Source organism: Enoplosus armatus, chromosome 5 (assembly GCF_043641665.1).
Source record: "Enoplosus armatus isolate fEnoArm2 chromosome 5, fEnoArm2.hap1, whole genome shotgun sequence".
Taxonomy (NCBI): Eukaryota; Metazoa; Chordata; class Actinopteri; order Centrarchiformes; family Enoplosidae; genus Enoplosus; species Enoplosus armatus.
In genome coordinates this window covers 17,567,163-17,589,654 of record NC_092184.1, presented here as the reverse complement: position 1 = coordinate 17,589,654, position 22,492 = coordinate 17,567,163, and the positions used below count along the sequence as shown (strand labels likewise).

At 40.9% G+C, this 22,492-nt stretch overlaps 1 protein-coding gene across 1 annotated transcript in view; it reads right to left on the bottom strand.

The window, feature by feature from the left end:
• Positions 1–3,714: 3,714 nt before the first annotated feature.
• Positions 3,715–22,492, bottom strand: part of pdgfd (platelet derived growth factor d) — a 45,014-nt gene continuing 26,236 nt past the window's right edge. The window contains exons 3-7 of the mRNA XM_070906476.1: positions 21,870–22,047; positions 13,992–14,051; positions 12,568–12,781; positions 6,070–6,287; positions 3,715–3,849 (exon numbers count right to left, since the gene is read on the bottom strand). Coding sequence (XP_070762577.1) covers positions 3,715–3,849; positions 6,070–6,287; positions 12,568–12,781; positions 13,992–14,051; positions 21,870–22,047 — 805 coding nt within the window. The remainder of the gene's footprint in view (positions 3,850–6,069; positions 6,288–12,567; positions 12,782–13,991; positions 14,052–21,869; positions 22,048–22,492) is intronic.

Here is a 22,492-nt window from a genome sequence, read left to right as displayed (position 1 = left end):
ATTGGTTAGAGCAAAATAACCTTGGCCCAAACAGAAGACCAGTGACATGGACACAAACTTAAACTGAATGACGTGAAAATGAAGTGAACTGGTGCTGATCACAGGGGAAGGAGGTGGAAAGCACTGATTGTGGAAGACTATAATTGGTAGATAGTTGACTGGTGCAATTTTATGACCTCTCCTGAATTGACCTCTGATATTTTGGTCTTAAAAGCACATCTGTGGTGACCTGTGTGCTCAGTTGTGTGCAAGAAGGTATCTGGTAGCAGCAGAGCAACACAGCAACCTCAGTGTTGTTGTTGCATCCAAACTCTTTCTTTTTCTCTTCTTCTTGCTCTCTCTGTGCCTCCCTACATCAATCTTTCCAGTGTGAGGTATTTGCTTAAACATAACACATTTCCTATCATACTCTACAGGTGATCAAACAAGTCATTGTTCCATATCATATAAAAACTCTGTGCTGTCAAATATCTGATAAAAGCATGTTTTGGTGAGAAAAAAAACCCAAAGCACTGGAGGCAGTAATGCTAGAAACAGTTTTATTTATCAAGGCCAAACAGCTGATATTTTTAATAAAACAACAGACAAAGACACAATAAATTATTTAAGGAAAGCATACAGTTTTGTCATGAATATTTTTCTGAATTCAGAAAAGCAGGTTTTTGCTAAAACTAACATCAACAACTTTTCTTTGAGTTGAAAATATGACAGTACAGTCCCCACAATCCTCAGAGGAGAAGCTGAAACTCTGGACCAAATCTTGTTGAAAGCACGATAATCCAGAATTTCCTCAAAGCACTAATGTGTGGTTTTGATGCTCTCAGTTGATGTGAACAAACCAAAAAAAAATAAAAAATCCAAACAATTACACAAGCAGGTTTAAATGTCTAACATTGAAATACATGTGGTTCTATTGTAAAGAACTGGAGGAGAAAACAAACCAGTCATGAGGAAAAAGAGGAATTTCACTTTGGAGCACGCAACAATGGCAAACTGGCAGACACAGGATGCACACACACACACACACACACACACACACACACACACACACACACACACCCTTCACATACATTTACAATACATACATTTGCAATATATCTCCTTTTGGCAGCAGATTTGATAAAGCTCTAACATAGTCGTTGAAAAAATGGCCAAAAACACACGCACACACAAATGCTGACATATTGACAGACAGGTGAATGTACACACACACACACACAAAGCAATGCTACACATCTAACACAGGCAGAACTGATAAACCTAAAAGACATCAGAAGTCGATTAGCATGTCTTGTCACACAGCACACACTACTGAAAATGTGATATGGTATATTTTGCTACTATTTGACACGTTACCTAATCACCATCTGGCTCGTTAGCTCCTGAAAATATAACGGGGTAATTTACCTGCCAACCGTCCTCTGTGAAATTTGAACAAATCACCAACTCTGCACGGGCTTTGTGTGTATCTTTTGGTTTCAAAAGGTAACACACAGGAATGAAAGCAAACTTACAGCACAGACAAAAAGCTTTACAGCCAAGTGACACTGCTTTCTTAGATGAACTACAGCCAAAAACAACTGTGTGTGTGTGTGTGTGTGTGTGTGTGTGTGTGTGTGTGTGTGTGTGTGTGTGTGTGTGGGGGGTGTCTGGGAGAAATTACTTGGAATGTCACTACCGCACAACCGGACACACTTCTGGAATATTTAAGAGTATTTTGTATCCCACACCTGCCAAATAACACCCTTGAGTTACAGTACACACACATGCACATAAAAGCGCTGCCGGCACACAGCTGATCGGGTTTCACTGTGACTGAGGAATCGTCTCAGTGTCCAGTTTATTCTTTTCTGTCTGCCTTTGGAACAAAAGTAGTGTGTAAAATCCCATTTTCTCTGTGTAAATCCAGCCTGTGAAGCGGGCCTGAGCGTGTGATGGTGGGACACATGGGAGGTGATGATGCAGAGATGGCTGTGTCTTTTATTTCTCACAGCTGGGTTGTGTGTATGGAAATGATAAGCAGTTAGTTTGAATTCTTGCTCAGTTGCTTTGAATACTATCCACACACACACACACACACACACACACACACACACTAGCACGCACAGTCACATGCTGACCATTCACATGCTTGTATCTGCTGCCAGCTCTCACAGACTGTTGGTAACCCTCAACCCCTTAAACAAAAGGACCTCTTCCTGAGCTTACATGCAGACACACACACACACACACACACACACACACACACACACACACACACACACGTATCAGTTGTATTTTCAGCATAGACCAAGAACATTACTCTAATTCCCACAGATGTCTTTTTCACTGTGGTGCTGCTGCAGACGTGCAAAGCAGTGGGTCAGATTGTGATACGTATGAGCATCTTCATGAGGGGAAAAAAAAAGCACAAAAAATCAGGCGAGGCTGAATACATAAACGTGCTGATTGAAACCGCTGAAGTAGCAGCAATCTTTTATGGGTTGTATCTTGAAAGTGGCTCCTCTCTCAGCTCTCATTCAGGAGCTACTAATCTACAAATAGGCGGCTTGATTGTCCCTTTTCTGTCAGTCACCTCTCCTAAAAAAACTCTTCCCGAGTGTCTCTCCCTCTTTCCTCTCATGTGTTCGGGGTCTGAGGATCACGGTTTTATCCGTGTTAGCAGAATTCCTGTTAGCAGTTGGAATGCCAGGAACGCTCAGAAAACTGGGCAGAGTGCAGTGGCCTGATCTGACGTCTCCTTTGATGTGTTAGTGGTGAGTGATGAAGGGCATTTAGAGAGAGAGAGGAAGAGAGAGGGAGTCAGTGAGAAAGAAAGAAAAGGAGCGGGAAGCGTATGGATGACAAGACAGACAAAGGGAAGCGGGAATACGCAGACAAAGAAGGGCCTCGCTGAAAAATAGAGAATTCAACATAAATAACACAAGTTTTTATGTTTAGATTGGAGTGGAGCCTGTGAGTGATCGTGTGTGTGAGTGTGCGTGCGTCAGATCTGGAGGGTTGTGGTTAGCCTAATTTCACATCAAGATAAAGTGTTATTTTGGTTAACACTTCCTCCCACCCCTCTCCCTCCCTCCTTCTGTCTCACGCTCACTCATCTCGGCATGCTCCTGGCAAAAGAAGTGCCTGAAGATTCTAGAAACAGTCTTATTATAACACGAGGAAACGCAAATACACACACATGAAATAGGAATAAAAGACTGTTTGCACAGCAGTTGGGAGTCAAATTCAATTCAATCAAGTTGGCATCCATGAAACTTCTTTAAACAAAATATAAATGTAAGTTTGATACGATACTGGTGTTATTTCTTCATAATGCGGTACGGTAATTTTTTTGAATTCCAAATGGTTTTCAGTATTTATCCTTTGGAGAGAAACTTTGATTGAATTGAAAGTGAATTCCTCTGGAGAAGATCCACAAGTGATGTTGAAATGTGGCGTAAACGGGGAGGATTTAGACAGGAAAGCAAAATAACGTGTGTTTGGCTGGAAACATTTGTACAGAGGCAGGCAGGTGGTTTACTTGCAAGAACAAACGTCACTGTGTGTGATAGGAGCTGTGGTTTGTCAGTCAAATTGTCGCCCTCTTCTTTGCTGCATGTGTGTCTGCCTTGCAGTTATTATAAGAAGTCTGTTGCAAAATAGATTTAAAAAAAAAAAAAAAAAAAAGAACTTGTCCAACAGTTCCAGATGCATGTTGCCAGTCTGAGTGTCTCAGCGAGGGGGCTGGGAGGGACACGCACACTCGCACTTTTCATGGTGTGTGAGGAAGATCTCGTCTATGACCCAGTGCACTCGCGGCTTCCGATGGCGCTGATACAGGGTGACCTCTGGGGCGTACTTCAGCACCTAAAGGAGTCAGAGAATAAGACATAAAGGATGAAGAGAGGAAGGAAGTGGATTCACAGTTGCCTGAATTGTTGGAAGGCGTTGAAAATACTTTGTCAACTCATTCTAGTTGATGCCAGTAAGTCCATTTGAAATTGAAAAAGAGAGAGAGATATGAGAAATGTAGAGTCTGTTTTCAAGAACATCACTGACGACAAATCATTGCAGGAGTTCAACAGAAAAGAAAAAAACTGGTCCCTGAGAGTAAAATCACTTGAAGGAAGTGGAAGTGAAGGACGTCAAAATATAGATTAGATAGCAAAGGCAAGGTTTCTAAGAATGTAGTAGTGTACTGTGAAACTCTGGGGGCCATGAGAAAATAATCAAATGTTCAACCATCCCCATGTTAATCATAACTGACCACACAGGAATTCTTATTTGTTTCCAGGATAACTTGTCCTAGTCCACAGTTAAAAAAGAGGTTACAGGGCTCTGTTTACATTTTGAGTCTATAAAAGTACCGTGGAATTGATTTTATAGTTAGATGTAGTCAGCCTTTCGCTATAACTGACTTTGTTGCAGATGGCCACATTGTTCGCAGGTGCCACTTCTAATGGGAAAGTAGAGTGGAAGTACAAATTGTTCCACAACTGATGCAGTGAATTTGTTCTCCAACACTCAGTGAAGGCGAGGCTGCCCATGATTTATGTCAGGACTTCCCAGCACTGAAACAATAGTGTGAGTAATAATGTGTTTCTTCAGAAGTTAAGTCAGTGAAGGAAGCAGTTACAGGTCTAAGACTGCCTGCATGGAGAGGAGAGGAGAGGAGAGGAGAGGAGGATGGAAGTCTCTCTCAAACACACACTCACACACAAAAACACACAACGCTACACAACCACACACTCGCATTAATGAGAATCCACATGCAAGCAATGTTATGCATGTGCAGTATATTTACATGCTCTTGTACACAGTGACTTACACACATGCTCATATACACATGGCACAATTACAACCCGAATCACACTTTTGTCTAAAATTCCATTGTATGATTTTCAACAGTGAGAGAGAGAGAGAGAGAGAGAGAGAGAGAGCCCTGCGGACCATGATTCAATAATGAAGCTATATGAGAACAAAGACACAAAGAGATGGAGGGAAGAGAGAGAAAGGAATGAATGACAGGCTTAAAGAACAAGAATGGTGCATTGCAAAGGGATAAACTGAAAATGGGAACTGGGAAGAATGAGAGGATGATGGAAGCCCACAGAGAGAGACAGAGTGATAGAATGCAATGAGAGATACAGACGGGGAAGAGAAAGACGGGGCCGACCAAGAAACGAATGGAGGAGAGAAGCAGGGAGGAAGTGTCAGGCTGCTGGTGCATTGCTGCTTCATTGTTGATGTGGCGTCTGCCTCTGCACACCCAACTCCTCTTTCTCCGTCTCACTCGCTCACTCACACACAAACACACACACACACACACACACACACACACACACACACACACACACACACCATCTTTAATGTACGCACCTAAAATGTGCTGGAAATGTTACATGTTAGTCTCATGTTTGACCTGAGGCACCAGCATCACTTTGCAGTAACACTTCCTGCACAGCTCAAGTCTAAATTGAATGCTGTCGCAATAATGGAAAGGCCACAGCATGCACAAGCATATGTGGAGAGATATTAAATGCACATCTTTCTTAAAAGCACTAAATGTATTAAAAGTGATATCATTTTAATTATCATCCTTATGCACAAGGAAATAAAAAGTAAGACCAGTTTATTAAAAGGCGTTTTAGATCATTTCCCTCCTCTTGTAGTGAAGGGTTAGAGGGAAAAAAACCTTGAAAAACCACAATAATCATCAGGCATCAGTCACCCTAAACTTCCCTGCCAATTCTTACAGTATGAATATCCAACAAATGCTTTACATACAGCAATACGAATTAGCCACGGTAACAACCTAATGTCTTGTAATTTTCTATGTTTCAGCATGATCGGACCGTATAAAATACTGCTCCCTCTCGCACAGTTAAATATCACATGAACCATTAAAGAACATGTATAAATGTAGAAACCTACTGTTATAAGATAAACGCATTATTGTCAGTATGTGTGTGTCTGTCTGTGTGTGTGTGTGTGTTGTATGCATGAGTGCCTCTGGCGTTTGTACTGTACTGTATGACTATGACTCTTGTCAGTAATGGTTAAAACTGTGAGTGCTATAAGACCTACCTCGTGTAGTTTGAGTGTCGTCTTGGAGGCCTGACAGGTGCAGCCATTGTTCCAGTTATCGGTTCCGCAGCCACAGTTGCCTCCACAGCGCTTGACCAGCAGACATCGAGGGAAGAAGACAGCGTTGGTGGCCCTCAGCTCCTCGCGCAGGTTTACAGAGTAGTTGCGAGGAGTACAGCTGTACCGCCTGACGTCGTCATAGAGACGGTTCAGATCAACTGCACAGTGAGAGAGAAAAATAGTGAGTTTAGTTGAGTTTTTGTTGTATTTGTGTTTCCTCTTTGATGTGGTGTTTTTGGGCTGCACTTAACAGAGGTCACTTTGTGTTTTGTTTTTCCTTTCTTCATTCATATTTGTTATCATGGCAACCTACCTATTCTTTATTTCAATACGCTGCATCTGCTGATGGAACATAAACACATCACTTCCTCATCAACTGGTTATTGGCAAAACTACTATTGTGTTATAAGCTATGAAACAATCAATAACAAACAAATGATTGTTTTTCTCTCATAGCGCTGGCCTACAATAGTTATGTTCCTCACATAACACACATTTTAGGGTGAGCGAGACAAAAAGACATTTAGATTTATTATTCCTATGTTTGTCGCTTCAAATCATTAATAGAAACGTGTGGCATGTTGAAGACAGACGGGAGAATGAAACAGGCAGAGGGAGACAAATAAGGCAAAATGGCTGTAATTCACACCAAAAATATGCTCAATATTGATTGAATGAAAATGGTGAGAGATGGAGAGACTATTAGATATGAGTACAATTGCAACAACAATTGACTGCAGAGGAACAGATAGAGAGATGAGTGGAGGAAAGAGAGACACAAAGATGCAGAAAGAGAGCGACCACAGGCCAGAGGAGAAAGCAGGGGCCACTAATTGATTGTAGATTGAATGTATTGACCATGGTTCTTTCTTCATGTCATCACTTTGGAGAAAATCACCACATTTGTGCACAAAGGACCTTTGTTCATTGGCCTGCTGCAATGGAAAAAACTGGGAGCGCCAGAACCAGGAGCTTGATTGAAATCCGTCTATACTTCTATATGTTTCACTAGTATTGGCATTAGAGAGCACTGACTGAATGACATATGTGCACATTGTTGCTCAGCATAATGTGGAGAAAACTGTAGCAGGTGAGGTTTGTTATGCAAATATATATCTGTGGGACAAGAAAGTGTCTTCTGTGGAATACAGTGGGAATACTTCGTATTCTGCAGGTAATCCAGAGTGACCACAGCTGGTTTGAAGGACTGATGAGACAGAAAAATAAAAAAAACAAAAGAGACAAGAGGAAGAATAGAAAAAAAAGGAAAAGCAACAATCAGCGACAGATTGACTGCCCTCTTCACTGAGGTCATCAGCAGCATAATCATCACCACACTGTCCATACCGCGGGTGGCGATAATACTAGGCCATTGGACCAGTGAACTTGCTATACTTTAATAGTTTCAACCTTTTTTCTTTAAAGAAAGGCAAAAAAAAACTCCTGATGGAATAGAATGAGTTGATTTCACCTGCGGTTCGGTTTCATCTGTTGGTGGAAAAAGAAAAATAGAAAAGGTGATGCATTTTGTTTCCAAGAGTACTTAATGGAGCCCTATCAAGTTCTATAAAAGCCTTCCAATGCTCGTGCCCTTGTCTTTCTGCCATAATAGCTGCTAGCTTCTATTGTGACTTGTGTTTAATTCCAAGCCACTATTTAAAAAAAAAAGGTATTTCAGAAGCCCTTTCATTCTGTAACCAGGTTCTTTAGACTTGCCTTCCCATCCCCAGTGCAGAGGTGTCCTAGAGGGCTCCTCTTAAGGCAAGGCCTCCCTCAGAACAGCCTGATTGACATTATTACACAGCACCGAAGCAGATGTATGACACATTATGTATGCCACAGTAAACTGGATTACTTTGGATATTTAATAAAATGTAAATGTGAGGATTCCGAGGCAAGATCCATCAGTCAACATGAACTGTTGAATATTTAGCTCTTAATTACACATTTCTTTTCAAAACGGCCATCAATGGACGATGTGAGTGGAGCTGATCCAAGTAATTTGTGCACTCTGGCTCGATTTATTTATTACACTAATAAAAAAGGCGTGTAAAAGGTTGAAGGACATTCCCTTAATGGTCTCCTAAGGTTCAGAGGACAGCCTTGAACACTATAGGAGGCACTCCCTGGACCACAGCCTGACGCAGAAACCACTTTAAGAGAGGGTGACTGAACAACCCCTCAGCACATGACAAGAAGAAATCCCAGATGCATTCACCTTTATGGTAGAGTGCGACTGTCCTCTGTCCAACAGAAAGAGGCAAAAAAAAGCACTAAACCAAAGTTGTGAGTCGAGCTCCTATAAACCTTACCCTTTAGGCACTGATTGTGGACTGAGCCAAAGCACACTGGATAGTCGACTCCACAGAGGGGAACAATGGCACATTCACAGGTCTGAAGCTATTCAGGGCCCAAACCATGGCTGCCACAAGTATTGGCATCTGCTTGTTGCATTGTTCACCCAAGACAGGGTCCCCAAAAAACTGAGGTTGAAGTGGCAGCATCACCAACTGGTTTTCTTTTGTGCATCGTGGCTCTGTTCTCTATTCAGGCTTGCATTGCCCTGTTTTTGAGCTTTGCTGCAACAGAGCAACGATAAAGATCCGTCATGCAATAGAAACAGCTTGGAAATCACACGTCCTCCGTATCAGTGTAACAATGACAAATTTGCTTGACGTGCAATATCGTGTGTGTGAGTGAGAAACCAAAGGGAAGTGCAGTGGGGTCAAGGGAAGCCTAATGGCATTGATAATCAATAAGCAATTGTTCACAAAAAAAAGAAATGTTTGCTCTGGGGGTTTCCATTCATGACACAAAGCACGTGGGAGGCCAAATGAACAATGAACAACAATTAAGAGATAGAGGGAAGAGCAGGGAATATGATCATCTACTTTGGCAATACAGAGAGAGAGAGAGAGATGAAGCTCTATTTATATTGCCCATATTTACCTAAGTTGATTTCTAAATAAGATGTATGCGCATTTGTGTGTGCGTGTGTCTGTGTGTTAAGTGTTGTATGTTTGCATGCACCTCTAAAATCCCTGCATTCTCTCTTAGAGACAGTTTCTGTGTGCACACCCGCTATACGGTACAATAGGCTGAAACGAAAAGTGGATTACGTCTGCATTTGTGTGAGTATTAACAGGTTAAATGAGGACAACTGATTCAAACTGTGTTTGTGCCACGTTTATAAAAAAACAAAAGGGGGATTTATTGGTGTGTATTTTGGATGACTGGAGACATTTGCAACAACTACCTTAACTAATTTACTAACCTGAGGTGTATCACGGAGGGAGTATTAAACATTAAGAATTCATCTCATCATCGAGCACTATACACACCCGGAAATTATGCTACACTAAATATACCTTTGCTCACAGCCAAATCATAGAAATCTATTTTCCTGCATCTCCTTTTGTTGTGATTGCATTTTTGTGATTTTACTGAAGTGCAAGGTAGCATATTTTCAACAAGTGATGGTTTCATGGTTGATGACAGAACTGTGAGGATGTCAAGAGTCATGACAGGTGTCTCTTTGTAATGTCTTTCTTTTTTGCACCTCCAAAGGGGATGCTAGGCTTGATGTAAAGCAGTTGGTACAAAAGCACAGTGAGTCACTGGCTCTGACGGGCACATTCAATGCTGCCTTGTAACACCAAACGCATGAAACAACAGGTATATGTGTTTGTGTGTGTGGAGTTAACGTGCATGCTTATACTTCATGAGTGAAAACGAGGGCACAGGTCATGTTTGAGTGTGTGTGTACTGCACGTGTGGTGTGTATGTGTGCCTGCAGGGCTGAGTTTGTGTCTCTTTAAGGGGAATAAGTGTAATCTCAGAAAAGCAGTGGTGTGGAACCCTGTCAGGAAGTGTTGGGGAGAAAAAGACAGACAGACACAGGAAGTCTAAGAGCAAGCAAGACTGCCAGAATGACTATGTCACTCACACAGCCACCAACACGAAAAGAAGTGTAGAATATATTCTGCTCTAAAGTTCTGCACAAAGACTTTATTTGTGCCTTAATGTGTGAGTCTGCATGTGTGTGTGTGTTACTTGGGCTTAAAAGTGTCCCAATTAATATTACGATCAGACTTACTGTCCTTCATGGGAACAAAGGTGGTGTGAGCTACAGAGTGTGTGTATCTTAATGAAAACAAAGCTAAGCTGCTGACCGTGGCAGATTTCTGCTCCGCTGCACAGGTTGAATTTCCAATTAGAGAGAGCTACGCTGGTACAGTATATCAAAGACCTGCAGCACCTATGCATCTCCCCACAGTGCTGCAACATGCACAAACTTCCCGATATATGGAGCCTTCTCATGCCGGCCGAGCACACACATGCACTGATAAATAGAGATGGATTTGCTGTCAAGCGCAAATATTTACTAAGGAACAGGAGAGCCGCGTAGCAAGACAGAGAGAGTGCAGGAGAGAGATAAAGCGGCGCAGGTGAGAGAGACGGGGTCGAAAGCACTCAGGTCTGTTGCGAGCTTGAATGCTTCTATACACTAGACACACACATCCCTGAACACACACGCACTCATGATTGTGTGACCTTGTGTGTGTGTGTGTAATGAGCGTATACGTGCCAAAATTTGCTCTTAAGGACAAAATCTATTGCCTCAGTGACTCCGGGTCGTTGGCACGGACTTCACAGTGAAGCATTGCCTTGAACTGCTGGTCCTGTGTCACCTTAAATCTGTCACTGACTCACTTTTAGACCCACTAGAGGGCAAACTGCTCATTTGATGATGCAACAACTTAGTCAGGCTATGGTGTGTTGTTGCATCATAATATGAGCAGGAGCGGGTTTCATTTTTTGTAATGATCTTTAATATTTTAAAAAAAACTTGAAAGGGGGCAAACATATTTCAATTTCTTTATACATCTATTTCAAATTCAAAAGGTATTTTCACACCCAAATTCAGCAGAATGCTCTTTCAATTCTGTTTTTTTAATGTTAAGCACAGGGGAGTAAAGTTCACAGATGTTTCTTTTACCTTTATATATTCCCTCCTACATGCCAAATTAAGTGTGTAGACATACTCTCAATCACCAGACAAACTTATGTCATTGTAACACTGCCTTATTTGATACAGACTGGATAATGCGCTTTCAATTGCATATGCAACACTTCATTAGCATGTTTTTAGTGGCTGTCACCTGTGCTATATTTGATCATAAGGTAGTGGCTCCATCACAGTCATCACAGCCCTGACTAATCTTCAAATTACAGAGCCGTAGACTTTGTCCACCGCAATGCTGTGAGGTTTATGTATAGCTCAATATGTTAGAATGGGCCTCCTGCTGTGTGGGTCTTTCTTGGTCTGCACAAGGCAGCACGCTCTCCCCTCCCCTCGACTACACCGGCTAGCAACGACTGCACCAGTCTGCAGCGAAATACTGTGAACGCAGCAGAGCGGTTGAGGATCACCATCTGCAGCACAATAAAATGGAGAAGAGACCGTCGCCGCTCTCATCTCCCTGTGACAACTTTACTAACTTAGCAAGTCACACTACTTGTCTTCTGGCCTCATTAGTCTTTCTCATATTTATATTTAAATATAATTCTGAGATCTTTTCCAATGTCGCGCCTATATTTTGATACATATAAATAGTCAGTATTTCTGTTACATGTCTCTTTATACATTAAAATTTCCACACTGCATAACATCACTGTACAAAAACAAGAGAAATATTAAAACCAAAGTTGTAATTTTTGCACAGCTTTCTCCCTGTAATTAAGCCTGATGTAAACCACCTCTGGAAACTCTGGGATCTTCACGCATTATTTTCTATATTCATGTACTCAAATGTGTTTGTGTGACATGAAGGGTTGTTGGTACTGTTGACAACCTTCGCCAGCCATCATCTTTGTTAAATAGAAATGTTGCTCTCAAATTGAAATTGCTAGGCACTATTAGTACTGTGTGTGGCTCTTTTGTAGTTTGATTCTTACATTTTGTTAGTACTGTTGATCAATCAACTACCAACTCTGAAGCTCTATACAGCTTAACCACCCTCAGTAGCCTGGCTTTTGTAGGAGTTTATATGCATTTCTTGCTAGCTAACAAAAATTGTAGGACTACTCAAAACTGCAGCTTCCTTTATTTTTGCACTCTTTACTTATTTATAGTTTGACAGCATCCAACGAACAGTAAATACTGTCTCTTCATCACATCGACTCATAGTCTAAAGTCTCAGTCCTGTATTGTAAGATTGCCTTGTAATGAGTCAGCACATTCCATTTGCAGCAGTTATATTAGAGCCAAATGAAAGGGATTATCGTCATGCTAGGACATAGATGTTTGGGTTTAGTGCTCTGCAATCCTGAAGTACAGTGAGACAATAATACATGTGTTTAAGATGATGTACATATGTTTGTTGGAAAGGTTCATGTATGGCTTGTGAAACTTGGAGATAATAAAGTATGTCTTACTTTTATTATGTCTGCTTGCCAGATGATAGGCCCTGGATCTATAATGTATGTGTGTTTGAGTGTAGATGCTGTCCAGGTCCTGCCTCCAGGTGTCTGGGCTCAGGGATCTGAGAAGCTGTTCTACAGTGTCAAAGGCAGCTATGGTCCGGTCCAAATCCTCCAATGAGAAAGAAACCTCGGTGACTGCCGCTGGCATCTGTCCTCCACCGCTGTCCTGCAAAGAACGAAGGTCAAAAGGTAAAGACAAAATTATGAATTCTTTAATTCTATTATTAATTCAAGCCTATTCTAACTTCAGCAATTTTTCATTTATAGCATCATTACCTACAGCACATTAGGGAAATCACAGGTAGCCATGTGCCAAAACCTTCTTGGAAATCTGTGGGCCACTTTATTATTTCTACCACCATTAAAAAGCAGCAGAGAGCTGTAATACAACCCCATTCAAAGGGATTTCATGAAATGTGAAAGCAATAGCTATATGCACAGAGATAGGAGGTGGGGTACCTCTGCAGCTGAGGGAACGCCAGTTTTCTGTACTTAGTGAAATTGACAATGTTCTTGGTTCCTTAAAAACGGCATATTTAATCGCTCACTCTGTAGTTAGAGCATGTGCTGAGGTGGGGTGAGGTCAATGCTGTTTCTTTGCAAGCACTGAAAAGATATCCAAGGATTCACGGGAGGATTTAGAGATATCAACAGATAACCTCCACACAAAGAAAGTAAGAACCATGAACATAAAAGCCACAGTCACTGTTGGCCATACTGATAACCATTATCAATCCATGCTGAAAATCTGCCACACAGCCCAACACACACTAATTATTATGGTCACATATGTCACTGAACCCCTCTGCTCGTACACACAGACACACAATTTACACCGATGTACTTATAATAACATTAGTCTAAGGAAGCACGTAATTTTACATCTCAACCTTCATGCATAATAAATACAGTACATACATGTATGAATGTATTCTGCGTGTGGGTGTGCGTTCGCCTATATGCAAATGGACCGTATGCCATATGTATTATTGTAGCCATTGTTCCCAGCGTGCTTAAGAAGACACTTTCGTGTGGGGTGATGGGGTTGAAATATCACATTATCTGTGTTATAAACAGCATGTTCTATCTGCAGAAAACTTATCAAAACATACTTTGGAACGAGTGAATTAAAAGTTTTTAAAAACATCGATATAAGTTTGAAATAAAACTCATTTTCACAGGACATTTTCCTAACTGTACATTTCTTTTAATGTTGTATAAAACTATTACATATGCATTTCTTGCCTCCATTCATTTAATGAGTGAGCTCTGTTTCTGCCAAAAATATCTCTTATTATAATGGAGGTCAAGCATGCCTATTGAATTGAATAATTCTAGGATTTTAACATTTCTTAAAGTGTGTATGTGTGACTCACCGACATGGGCATAGTGACAGCCTCCCAGTTGGTGTTGGATGCAGGCAGAGGAGAGTCATACTGCAGGGATGGACATGCAGAAATAACAAACCATTAATGGATCAACTGAGACGACAATAGATGATGAAACCATACTGAAGGGAAGAAAGGGAAAGGTGATTATTGAATGAATGTGTTTCTTATGAAGTTGGTTTAGTGCCTTTTCAGTTAGTGATAAAAGCAGCTTGATTATGATTGATTGAGGCCATCAAGTAAAATAAAACTGATGCAAATAGTCCCCAAAGTAACTGAATATATGAGTTAGGTATGACTAAAAGAATAATGGTCTTGTGTCAGTGGTTGACTTGCACCTAAAAAATACAGTTACACACACAATAACTGCACACACAGGATAAAATGGATAAGAAATGTTATCTGTCTGGTTGGTGACTGGCAAATAAATCACTGTTAAGGCATTATTAAGTTTAGGCAATTACAACTACTGGATGACGTAAGGTTAAGATCATGGCAAAAGTTAAAATTAGGGGGGAAATATTTATTTTAAACACTGGTTAAAAGGTTAACCCCAGTCTACAGTGTCAAAGTCAAACATTTTGTAAGCCCAACTATCCAACCTCCTCCATGTGACTTGTTGCACCATATACATCTACACATATACATCTACAGAATAAACACTACAAAATCCTGGTTCTTGTGTATTGATATGTGTTGAAAACTGTGTCAGTGAAAGTGTATCTCTTCTGTTAAATAGCCGACTGACCCAAAGACATGGTGTGGATTGCACTTCTTGTACATATTTCTACATTTGCTTGCAGTTACTGTAAGTGATGGTTAAGGTTAGGCAACTACAGTAAATCCACATGAAAAGGGTTAGGAAAAGATCATGATCATGAGACGGGACAGAAACCCGGGCTAAAGCCAAATGTTTACATCTTTCACTCCAATGCCCTGACTTTTCCACTTTTCAAGTAGTTGTCTTTAAACGCAGCTTGTAGGAGACGGGATGGAGCTTCACATGTAATCTAAGGTTATCCAAGATATTCGGGTGTCTGCCTGTCTACCTGATGGACTGTCAGTATGTCAGGAAAATCCTAAAAGAATTTCCACCAAAGCCGGTCACAGCACGCCTGTGTGTGTGTGTGTGTGTGTGTCTGAAAGAAATCAGACTCTGGTCAAAGCATGTTTAGGTGAATAACACTCATCAGACTGACACATTTGGCACACATGCACACATTCTTTGTCTTTCTCTCTCTCTCTCTCTCTCTCTCTCTCTCTCTCTCTCTCTCTCTCTCTCTCTCTCACACACACACACACACACACACACACACTCACTGTCTCTGGCATCACCCTCTTTACTACACACACATAAAACACACACTGGCAATCGAATCCCTCTCCTTAAAGAGTCTTAAATACCATCTCCGGTCAATATGGAACAGTTAATCTGTCTCAACCACACTTCAAAGACACAGTGCCCTCACTTTGTCTCAGTGTGTGTGTGTGGTGTGTGTGTGTGTGTGTGTCTCTGCGTGTGTCTGCTAATGTAATAGAGTTGACATCAAAGCCTGTCAGTATGCAAAGGTTTTTGTCTAACAGATTCTTGCATGTGGCCTTTGGATAAATGTACTCATACACATAAAACGCACACCCAAACCAGCTGTGAATGAGGTCAGAAGGTTTCCTGTAAGGGATTGTGTGTGTGTGTGTGTGTGTGTGTGTGTGTGTGTGTGTGTGTGTGTGTGTGTGGGTGTGTGTGTGTGTGTGTGTGTGTCTGTGCGAGTAAATGCATGTTTACAGATTCCTGGTCTCATTTCCTTTTAAGGTTAAATGCTTCATGTCAAGCACATCTGGGACACTTAATGGGGTTAGAAGAAAGTTGAAGAGACAGGGATGTGGAGGCAGGACTGAAAACCTGCCTATACAGACTGCAGTCACCTGCCAGCTACAGTACTAAACTTTTACACTCACGTTTTTTTTACTTTTTTGTATTATAACTTTTATAAAATATGTTCTTGTTGAAAGGAAATTGGATTTTCAAATGTATATGCTATGTTTTAAACTAAGGTTGCTTTTCCAGCTGTAGTTTGGTTGATCTATTCTGGACAAAAAAACAAACAAACATCCAGCCTTTTAGTTCTGGTACGTTTGATGTTCACACTGACTTCGAGTAAGCCACGTGGGCTGACTGGTTGAACTCATTCATTTATCAGTTTTCTTCAGTCATCCTGCATCTGTGTGGGGAAATCAAATTCCGGTGAATGACAGGAAGTCATGCTTATTTATCTTCTGTGGTGCCAAAAACAGATGAACAGGTAGAAACAGGACAGAAAAGAGGTGTCTTGCACTGTAATATTGCGCGGGGGTGGTATGTTTTACTGACTTTTTATTTGGAACTGCAAAGGTACATGCCGTAAGACATTACTCTTCTTTCTTATAATTCCCACACTCGTGCTGATGCGCATACGTGATACTTTACCATGGTTACCAAATAATACTGCACAATTATAAATGTACGTAAATGAACCAACCCAGTTTGTTTGAATCACACATAAACAGGTTAGGTTTGAGGTTTAGATGTGAGGGCACAATCTTCAGATTCACTGATTAAAGGTTGTTATACAAAGCAGTATAAACATGAAAATGTTGCCTTTTTACATTTTGGAGTTTGTGATGTCTCATAATAAAGAGATGACAGAGGATATAAATAAAAGCCTCTGTACATTTCTTGTAGCAATGTTAAGAAATAGCATGTAAAATGTGGTGGCTAAAAAAGAAGCTGAAGTAGGTGACTTGTTTTTGAATATACTCTCCTGTACAATTTATGAGTCAGTATTGGTTATAGAAGCTAAAAGTAATATTTCAAGCAATATCGCCACATTCACTGGTGGCGAGGGAACAAATTCTTATTTACAGTGGCAGTCTAGTCGAGGGGACACCAGGGAGCTGCCCTTTTCAACCCCCATTTTGTACGGCTGGACACTGGAGCAGCTAAGGATTAAGTGTGTGGTAGATGGTGAAGAAGGCAGGAGCGTTTCCCCGTCGACTTTTACCCTGCATGACCAGTTTTCTCGCTTACAGCCAGAGGTCATTCAAGTTAGTAGATAAATCACACCGGCCACATTTATTATTATTATTTTTATTTAAAAGACAGGAAAAGCTCCTTCTCATGTGGCACAGCGACTTTTCTTGCAGTTTGCTGAGACACTCCTATATATTATATATGTCAATATATCAGTTTTGACACTGTCTCTTGGTGATTGACATTAAAACAGTAGTAGAAAGTAGAGACTTAACTTTTTGACTTTACTCAAATTTGGGTTCGGTCATTCAGTTAGTGGAAATGTATGTTTTTACTGTAATTTCAGCAGCGGCAACAGAGGTTTGCTTGATGTCCGTACACCCACAGCTGGTTGCTTAGGAGGACCTAGCCATTGCTAAACCAAGAAAATCTCAAATAGACACGTCAACAACATAAAAAAAACTAACCCTAACCCTAACCACTAACACAATAATTATTTTTAGTCATAGTGAAAACAAATCTTTTCCAAAGCATGTGATTGGTGCTATTTATCATTAAGCGTTATCACACACACACACACACACACACATCATTTTAGGTCATATTTCATGGAATATATTTCATCAGTCCAGTCTGTATGTGAAGCACACATGTGGGATGACTCAATGGGATTCTGGGAATTCACTTGGATCATATGCCTTGATCAATAGTCTTTTCCCACTGCACCTGGCTTAGCAACACTTCCCAGGAATTCCCAACCCAAAATACATTACTGTTACTTGTATGATCTCAGAAAATAAAATCAATATTGTAACAAAGACAAAAATCTATGAGGTTCTAAAGTCTTACAAAGATAAACTTCCAGCTGCTTCAGTTCACACTTCTGATTTGTGCATTTAAAGAACCTTTCTTTGAGCCTTTACAACCAAACAGCTCCTGAAATGTTCATCTTATGCAATCAAAAGCACTCATTACTTCATGTAAGCCTGCACTGCAGATGATGAATACCACTCGCTGAAAACAAGATTTGAGAAGGATCAAAGAATAAAAAATGATTTGGGGTAAAAACAGCAACAACTGTTTGACGGGAGTGTTGCCTGTAGAAGGTGGGCTTTTGTTTCTGTGGACGGGGAAGCAGTTCTATTCCTATATCATACATACATCAGACATAAAGGTTAATGATGGTCCCGATCCGTGAAAACCTACCTTAACTAGTTTTTTTAAAAAGAGACCCGATTCAAAATAGACCCAATAAGAAACAATGAATCTGAAATGGGGTCAGCTTGATTCAAATCCATTTACACTTGTCATTTCAAGTGTCTCACATATGAATAAAATCCAGGAGTTTTGATACACCTTTGTTTACACTTAGCCACATGATATACCGTATGCAATGTATTGCAATCTGTCTTGATTTTCCCGGGATACGTTCAAAAGCCTCGTTCTGCCTAATCTGCAAAAGCCTCACTCTGGCACAGCGAGTAGTGGAAATGCCCCTGAAGCTGTTTGGTATCCGCTGCAAATCACCAGTGGAAGAGTAAATGGCACTTTAAAAGTTAAGAGTTTAGCAGCTACCTACTGTAACATTTGTGCAGAACCTACTCGGGCTAGCACTCCCTCGCCCATACTGATCAATGCTCTCTCTCATCCACAGATCATTCAGTGGTTGAACTGATCAGGAATCAGATAAATGCTGCAGCTTGTAATAATAACAGCTTGTTATGCCTTCTGTATTCCTGTATGTGTTGTAATTGTTATAGATGCTTTCTCCGGAAGTTTAATGAGACAGAGAGAAAGACGGCTGATTTCAGTGTAACTTCAGCCGTGGTTGCACTTGGGAGGAGCAAAGATGACGTATGTGCCTCGGAAAGACAGATGTATTCACACCTTTTCAACATCTGTCTGGAATGCGTCTCATTTTGATTTCAATACATTTTTAATGCCTCATGAATTAATTTCCACGTAGCTTTTTTGAGATCAAATAGGTATCCAATCCGTCCAAGATGCATCAAGTGGCTAAGCACTGACAAACGTCATACACAGCAGCAATACATGTCACGTATGCATGGATCCACTCGGGTATTAGACCTATGGACCCAAGACATGCGGCAATAGAATGAGACCCTATCCACACCTGATAAGACTGAATATAATTTGGACCTGGCTCAACTTCGGTCGTCAGGTTTTGGTTACTAGGAACCTAGAGGACCAGTGAAGAGCTCTATTCAGATTCAGGTTGATTTGGAGAAAGTGATTATAGGTGTAAAACACAGACACACAGATTTGAAACAGGGGTTTAGTGGGGAAAATGTGTTTTGTTTTGGTCTTTATTCACTCTCTTTTCCACCTGTGCTTCCACCTGACTCTACTCTGTCCTCTCTCTCTCTCTCTCTCTCTCTCTCTCTCTCTCTCTCTCACACTGATGCTGTTTTACTTTCCTTCATGATTTTTCTTTTATCTAGTCAACCTCAGTCCAGTCCATATCTCAGTACCTCTCTCTCTCTCTCTCTCTCTCTCTCTCTCTCTGCCTCTTTCAGTTCAGGTTGTTTTAGTCATTAGCTGACATGCTGATACCATCTCAGACACCTGTTCTCTCCTTCCAATGCTGCTTCTCCTCAGTCTCGCTCTGCCTCTCTCTGCCTCCTCTCCTCTCTCTGCCTCCTCTCCTCCTCCCTCTTATCTGTTCGACAGGTCTGGAGAGAACAAATTAGACCTGCTAAATTAAGCCACACACACAGCTCCAGTCTAGCTGAAGGGAAGCTGTGTGTGTGTGTGCGTGTATGTGAAAGATGGAAAGACAAAAACACACACACTCAAACACAGGAGCTCTTTGAAAAAATGGGTAAAACGGATCAAATAAGATAAGCCCCAAGAGCTGGATACTGTTTTAAATGTAGGCTACAGAGGAGTGATATTTGACCAGTGGAGGAATAACAAAGGGAGGGAGGAGAAAAGGAGTGAGAGTCTGAGAGAGAGAGATAAGGAAGTTATATTTTGAGGTACTTTTACTTTGCTGTCATTATGTTGGGTTGAACGAGGTGAAGTTGCTCTCTGGTGTTTTTGGTTGAGGTCATTAAGGGCTCATACGGCTCAAACATACAGTTTATAGCTGTGACATTCCTGTCTGCGTGTTGCCGTAGCAACCAAGGATACATGGATTTGTTGTGGGGCTTTGAGGTCATCTGCATTTCTGCGACTTTTATTTGCATGTAATAGTAAATAGATACTTCAATCCTGGTGTCTGGACATCATTTAGAAAACATCTGAAGAAACTATGGGGATTTTTAGATGTTCTGATGTTTTGTGTGAATCCAAAACGCTTTGCACAGTCCATCACATGTATACCTACATAGATATATAGAAAAAACATGATTCTAAATCTACTTTCCTGTACCTTTTAAAATGGCTTCCAACTCAACCAGCTACAGCATTATATATTTTTATGATGCTCACACATTAATGCATCAATAATAATAGTCTAGCAATATAATATAATATATATAGAACTATGACAGTGGTCAGAAAGACAAATGGTGATATTGTTACTCCTATTTAAAGGATAAGGCATAACAAGCATTGCCTGTGTAGATAAAGCCTGACATACAGTAGCTTATACCTCTCTGGTATTGTTCAAAAACTAGTAAAAACACATCAATAAGCGACACCATTGTGTGGTAGTGATGTTACTTCATTACGATGAACACAGGCATTGTAGTATATTTTCATGCAATCTCTCATACACCGCTCTGCTGCCTTAAATACTAGCTAGCATATCAAATATGTATTTATACACGGTTAAAAATAGTCCCTAAGAAATGCACTTTTTACTCCAGTTTGAATGACATTTGCTTAAAAATTACAGTGCCTTGCTATTTACTGAGCCCTTTTTAAAAACATTTAACTATACTTATGTTTACATCTGCAGTAGGAACCAATGAGCTTTGGATCACGTGCCATAGACAGGGCAAGCAAGTTATAAAGTATTGGCTAGCACATTATTGGTTGGTCTTTGTCTTTTCATGGAATTTGTTGACAGTAAGAAACACATAGAATAACGACAGCCTTATCCTTTAAGCAAAGAAATCCTAGAGCCAGGGTAAATGTTTTCACAGGAGCAGTAATATCACAATGACTGTATGAAAGCGATGGATCGTCTGCAAATACAGTATCCCTCTCTCTCTATCCCTCCCTCTGTCTGTGTCTTGCCCTTTACTCCATCTGTGCTGACACCACTTTTTTTTTCTCAGATAATAAGCGATGCCTCCAGTTCATCCAAGCTGTGTCTCTTCCCCCCTCTCTCTCTCTCCTCTGCACTCATAAAAGAGGAAGCCAGGGAACATCTTTAAATGCCTCTCTGTCTCTCTGCTGCTCTTTTTCTTCCCCTTTCCCCTCTGATTATAGGGTGGGAGAACATCTTCAAATCAGAGTCCCTCTTTCTTCTCCCCTCTTCCTGACAGAACGACAAAGCTAATCTCCTTATCTGTTCCTTTGACAGCCTTTAAGAGACCCCCCCCCCCCTTCCCACCATTTCCCCTATCCCTCCACCTCTCCTCTACTGTCGAGTGGACGGTGTGAGAAAAGAACAGTTGGCTAATACATTTTGGCATTTTACTGACAGTGTTACTAGATCCTCCCTCTCTCCCTTCCTCTCCTATCTATTTATCTCCCCCCATCATCCCATCTCTCTCTTTTATTGCCAAGTGGAGGTAAAAGAGTGAAAGAAGCATTTTACCAGGAGCACTGCAGTGGTACTCAGGCTGAACCCGATGAAAAATAATAAAAACTTTAAGCCCAAATAACAGCTCATGATTCACCATCAGCTGTGTGTGTGTTTGTCCGAGTGAAAGTGTATGTCTCACCAGCAGTGAGTAGTAGACTTTGAATCCCGGCTTTGCAACAAAGTAATCATCAGACTTGAAGGTGACTCTGAGAGTGTTGGTTTTGGAGTTGAGACTAGGCGGTGCCTTCTGCCCACACCAGCGACCCCAAATTATAGTGCTGGTCTCTGATTGGTCCTCCACTTCAACAAAGTCATACCTGGAGCGAGAGAGAGAGAGAGAGAGAGAGATGGAGAGGTAGGTGAATGTATGGGAGGGAAGGGGGAAAGATGGAGGATAAAAAATGTAAATGTTAAAAGTACAGAAAAGGTGAGACTTTGAAACAGAACAAAAAACATGTGTTTAGTGTCCTCACAAATGTAAGAAAGACCATTTAGGAAAAACAGTAATAAACTTCGGTCTTGCTTTTGTATCATTGCACTCCCTAAGTTACTGTAATTTCTGACATATGGGAATTCAGTGGCATATCTAAAAAATGAGAAAACAAAAGCAAACGGTAAAATTATGACCCATCTCTCATGTTTGTATGCTAAATATGAAGGTGAAGCCAGTAGCCAGTTAGCTTAGCTTAGCATAATATATATAACTGTGTTAATTAGTGAGCTTTAGAGGTGCTGGTAGGAGGATTTTGTTGTCTTTGGACT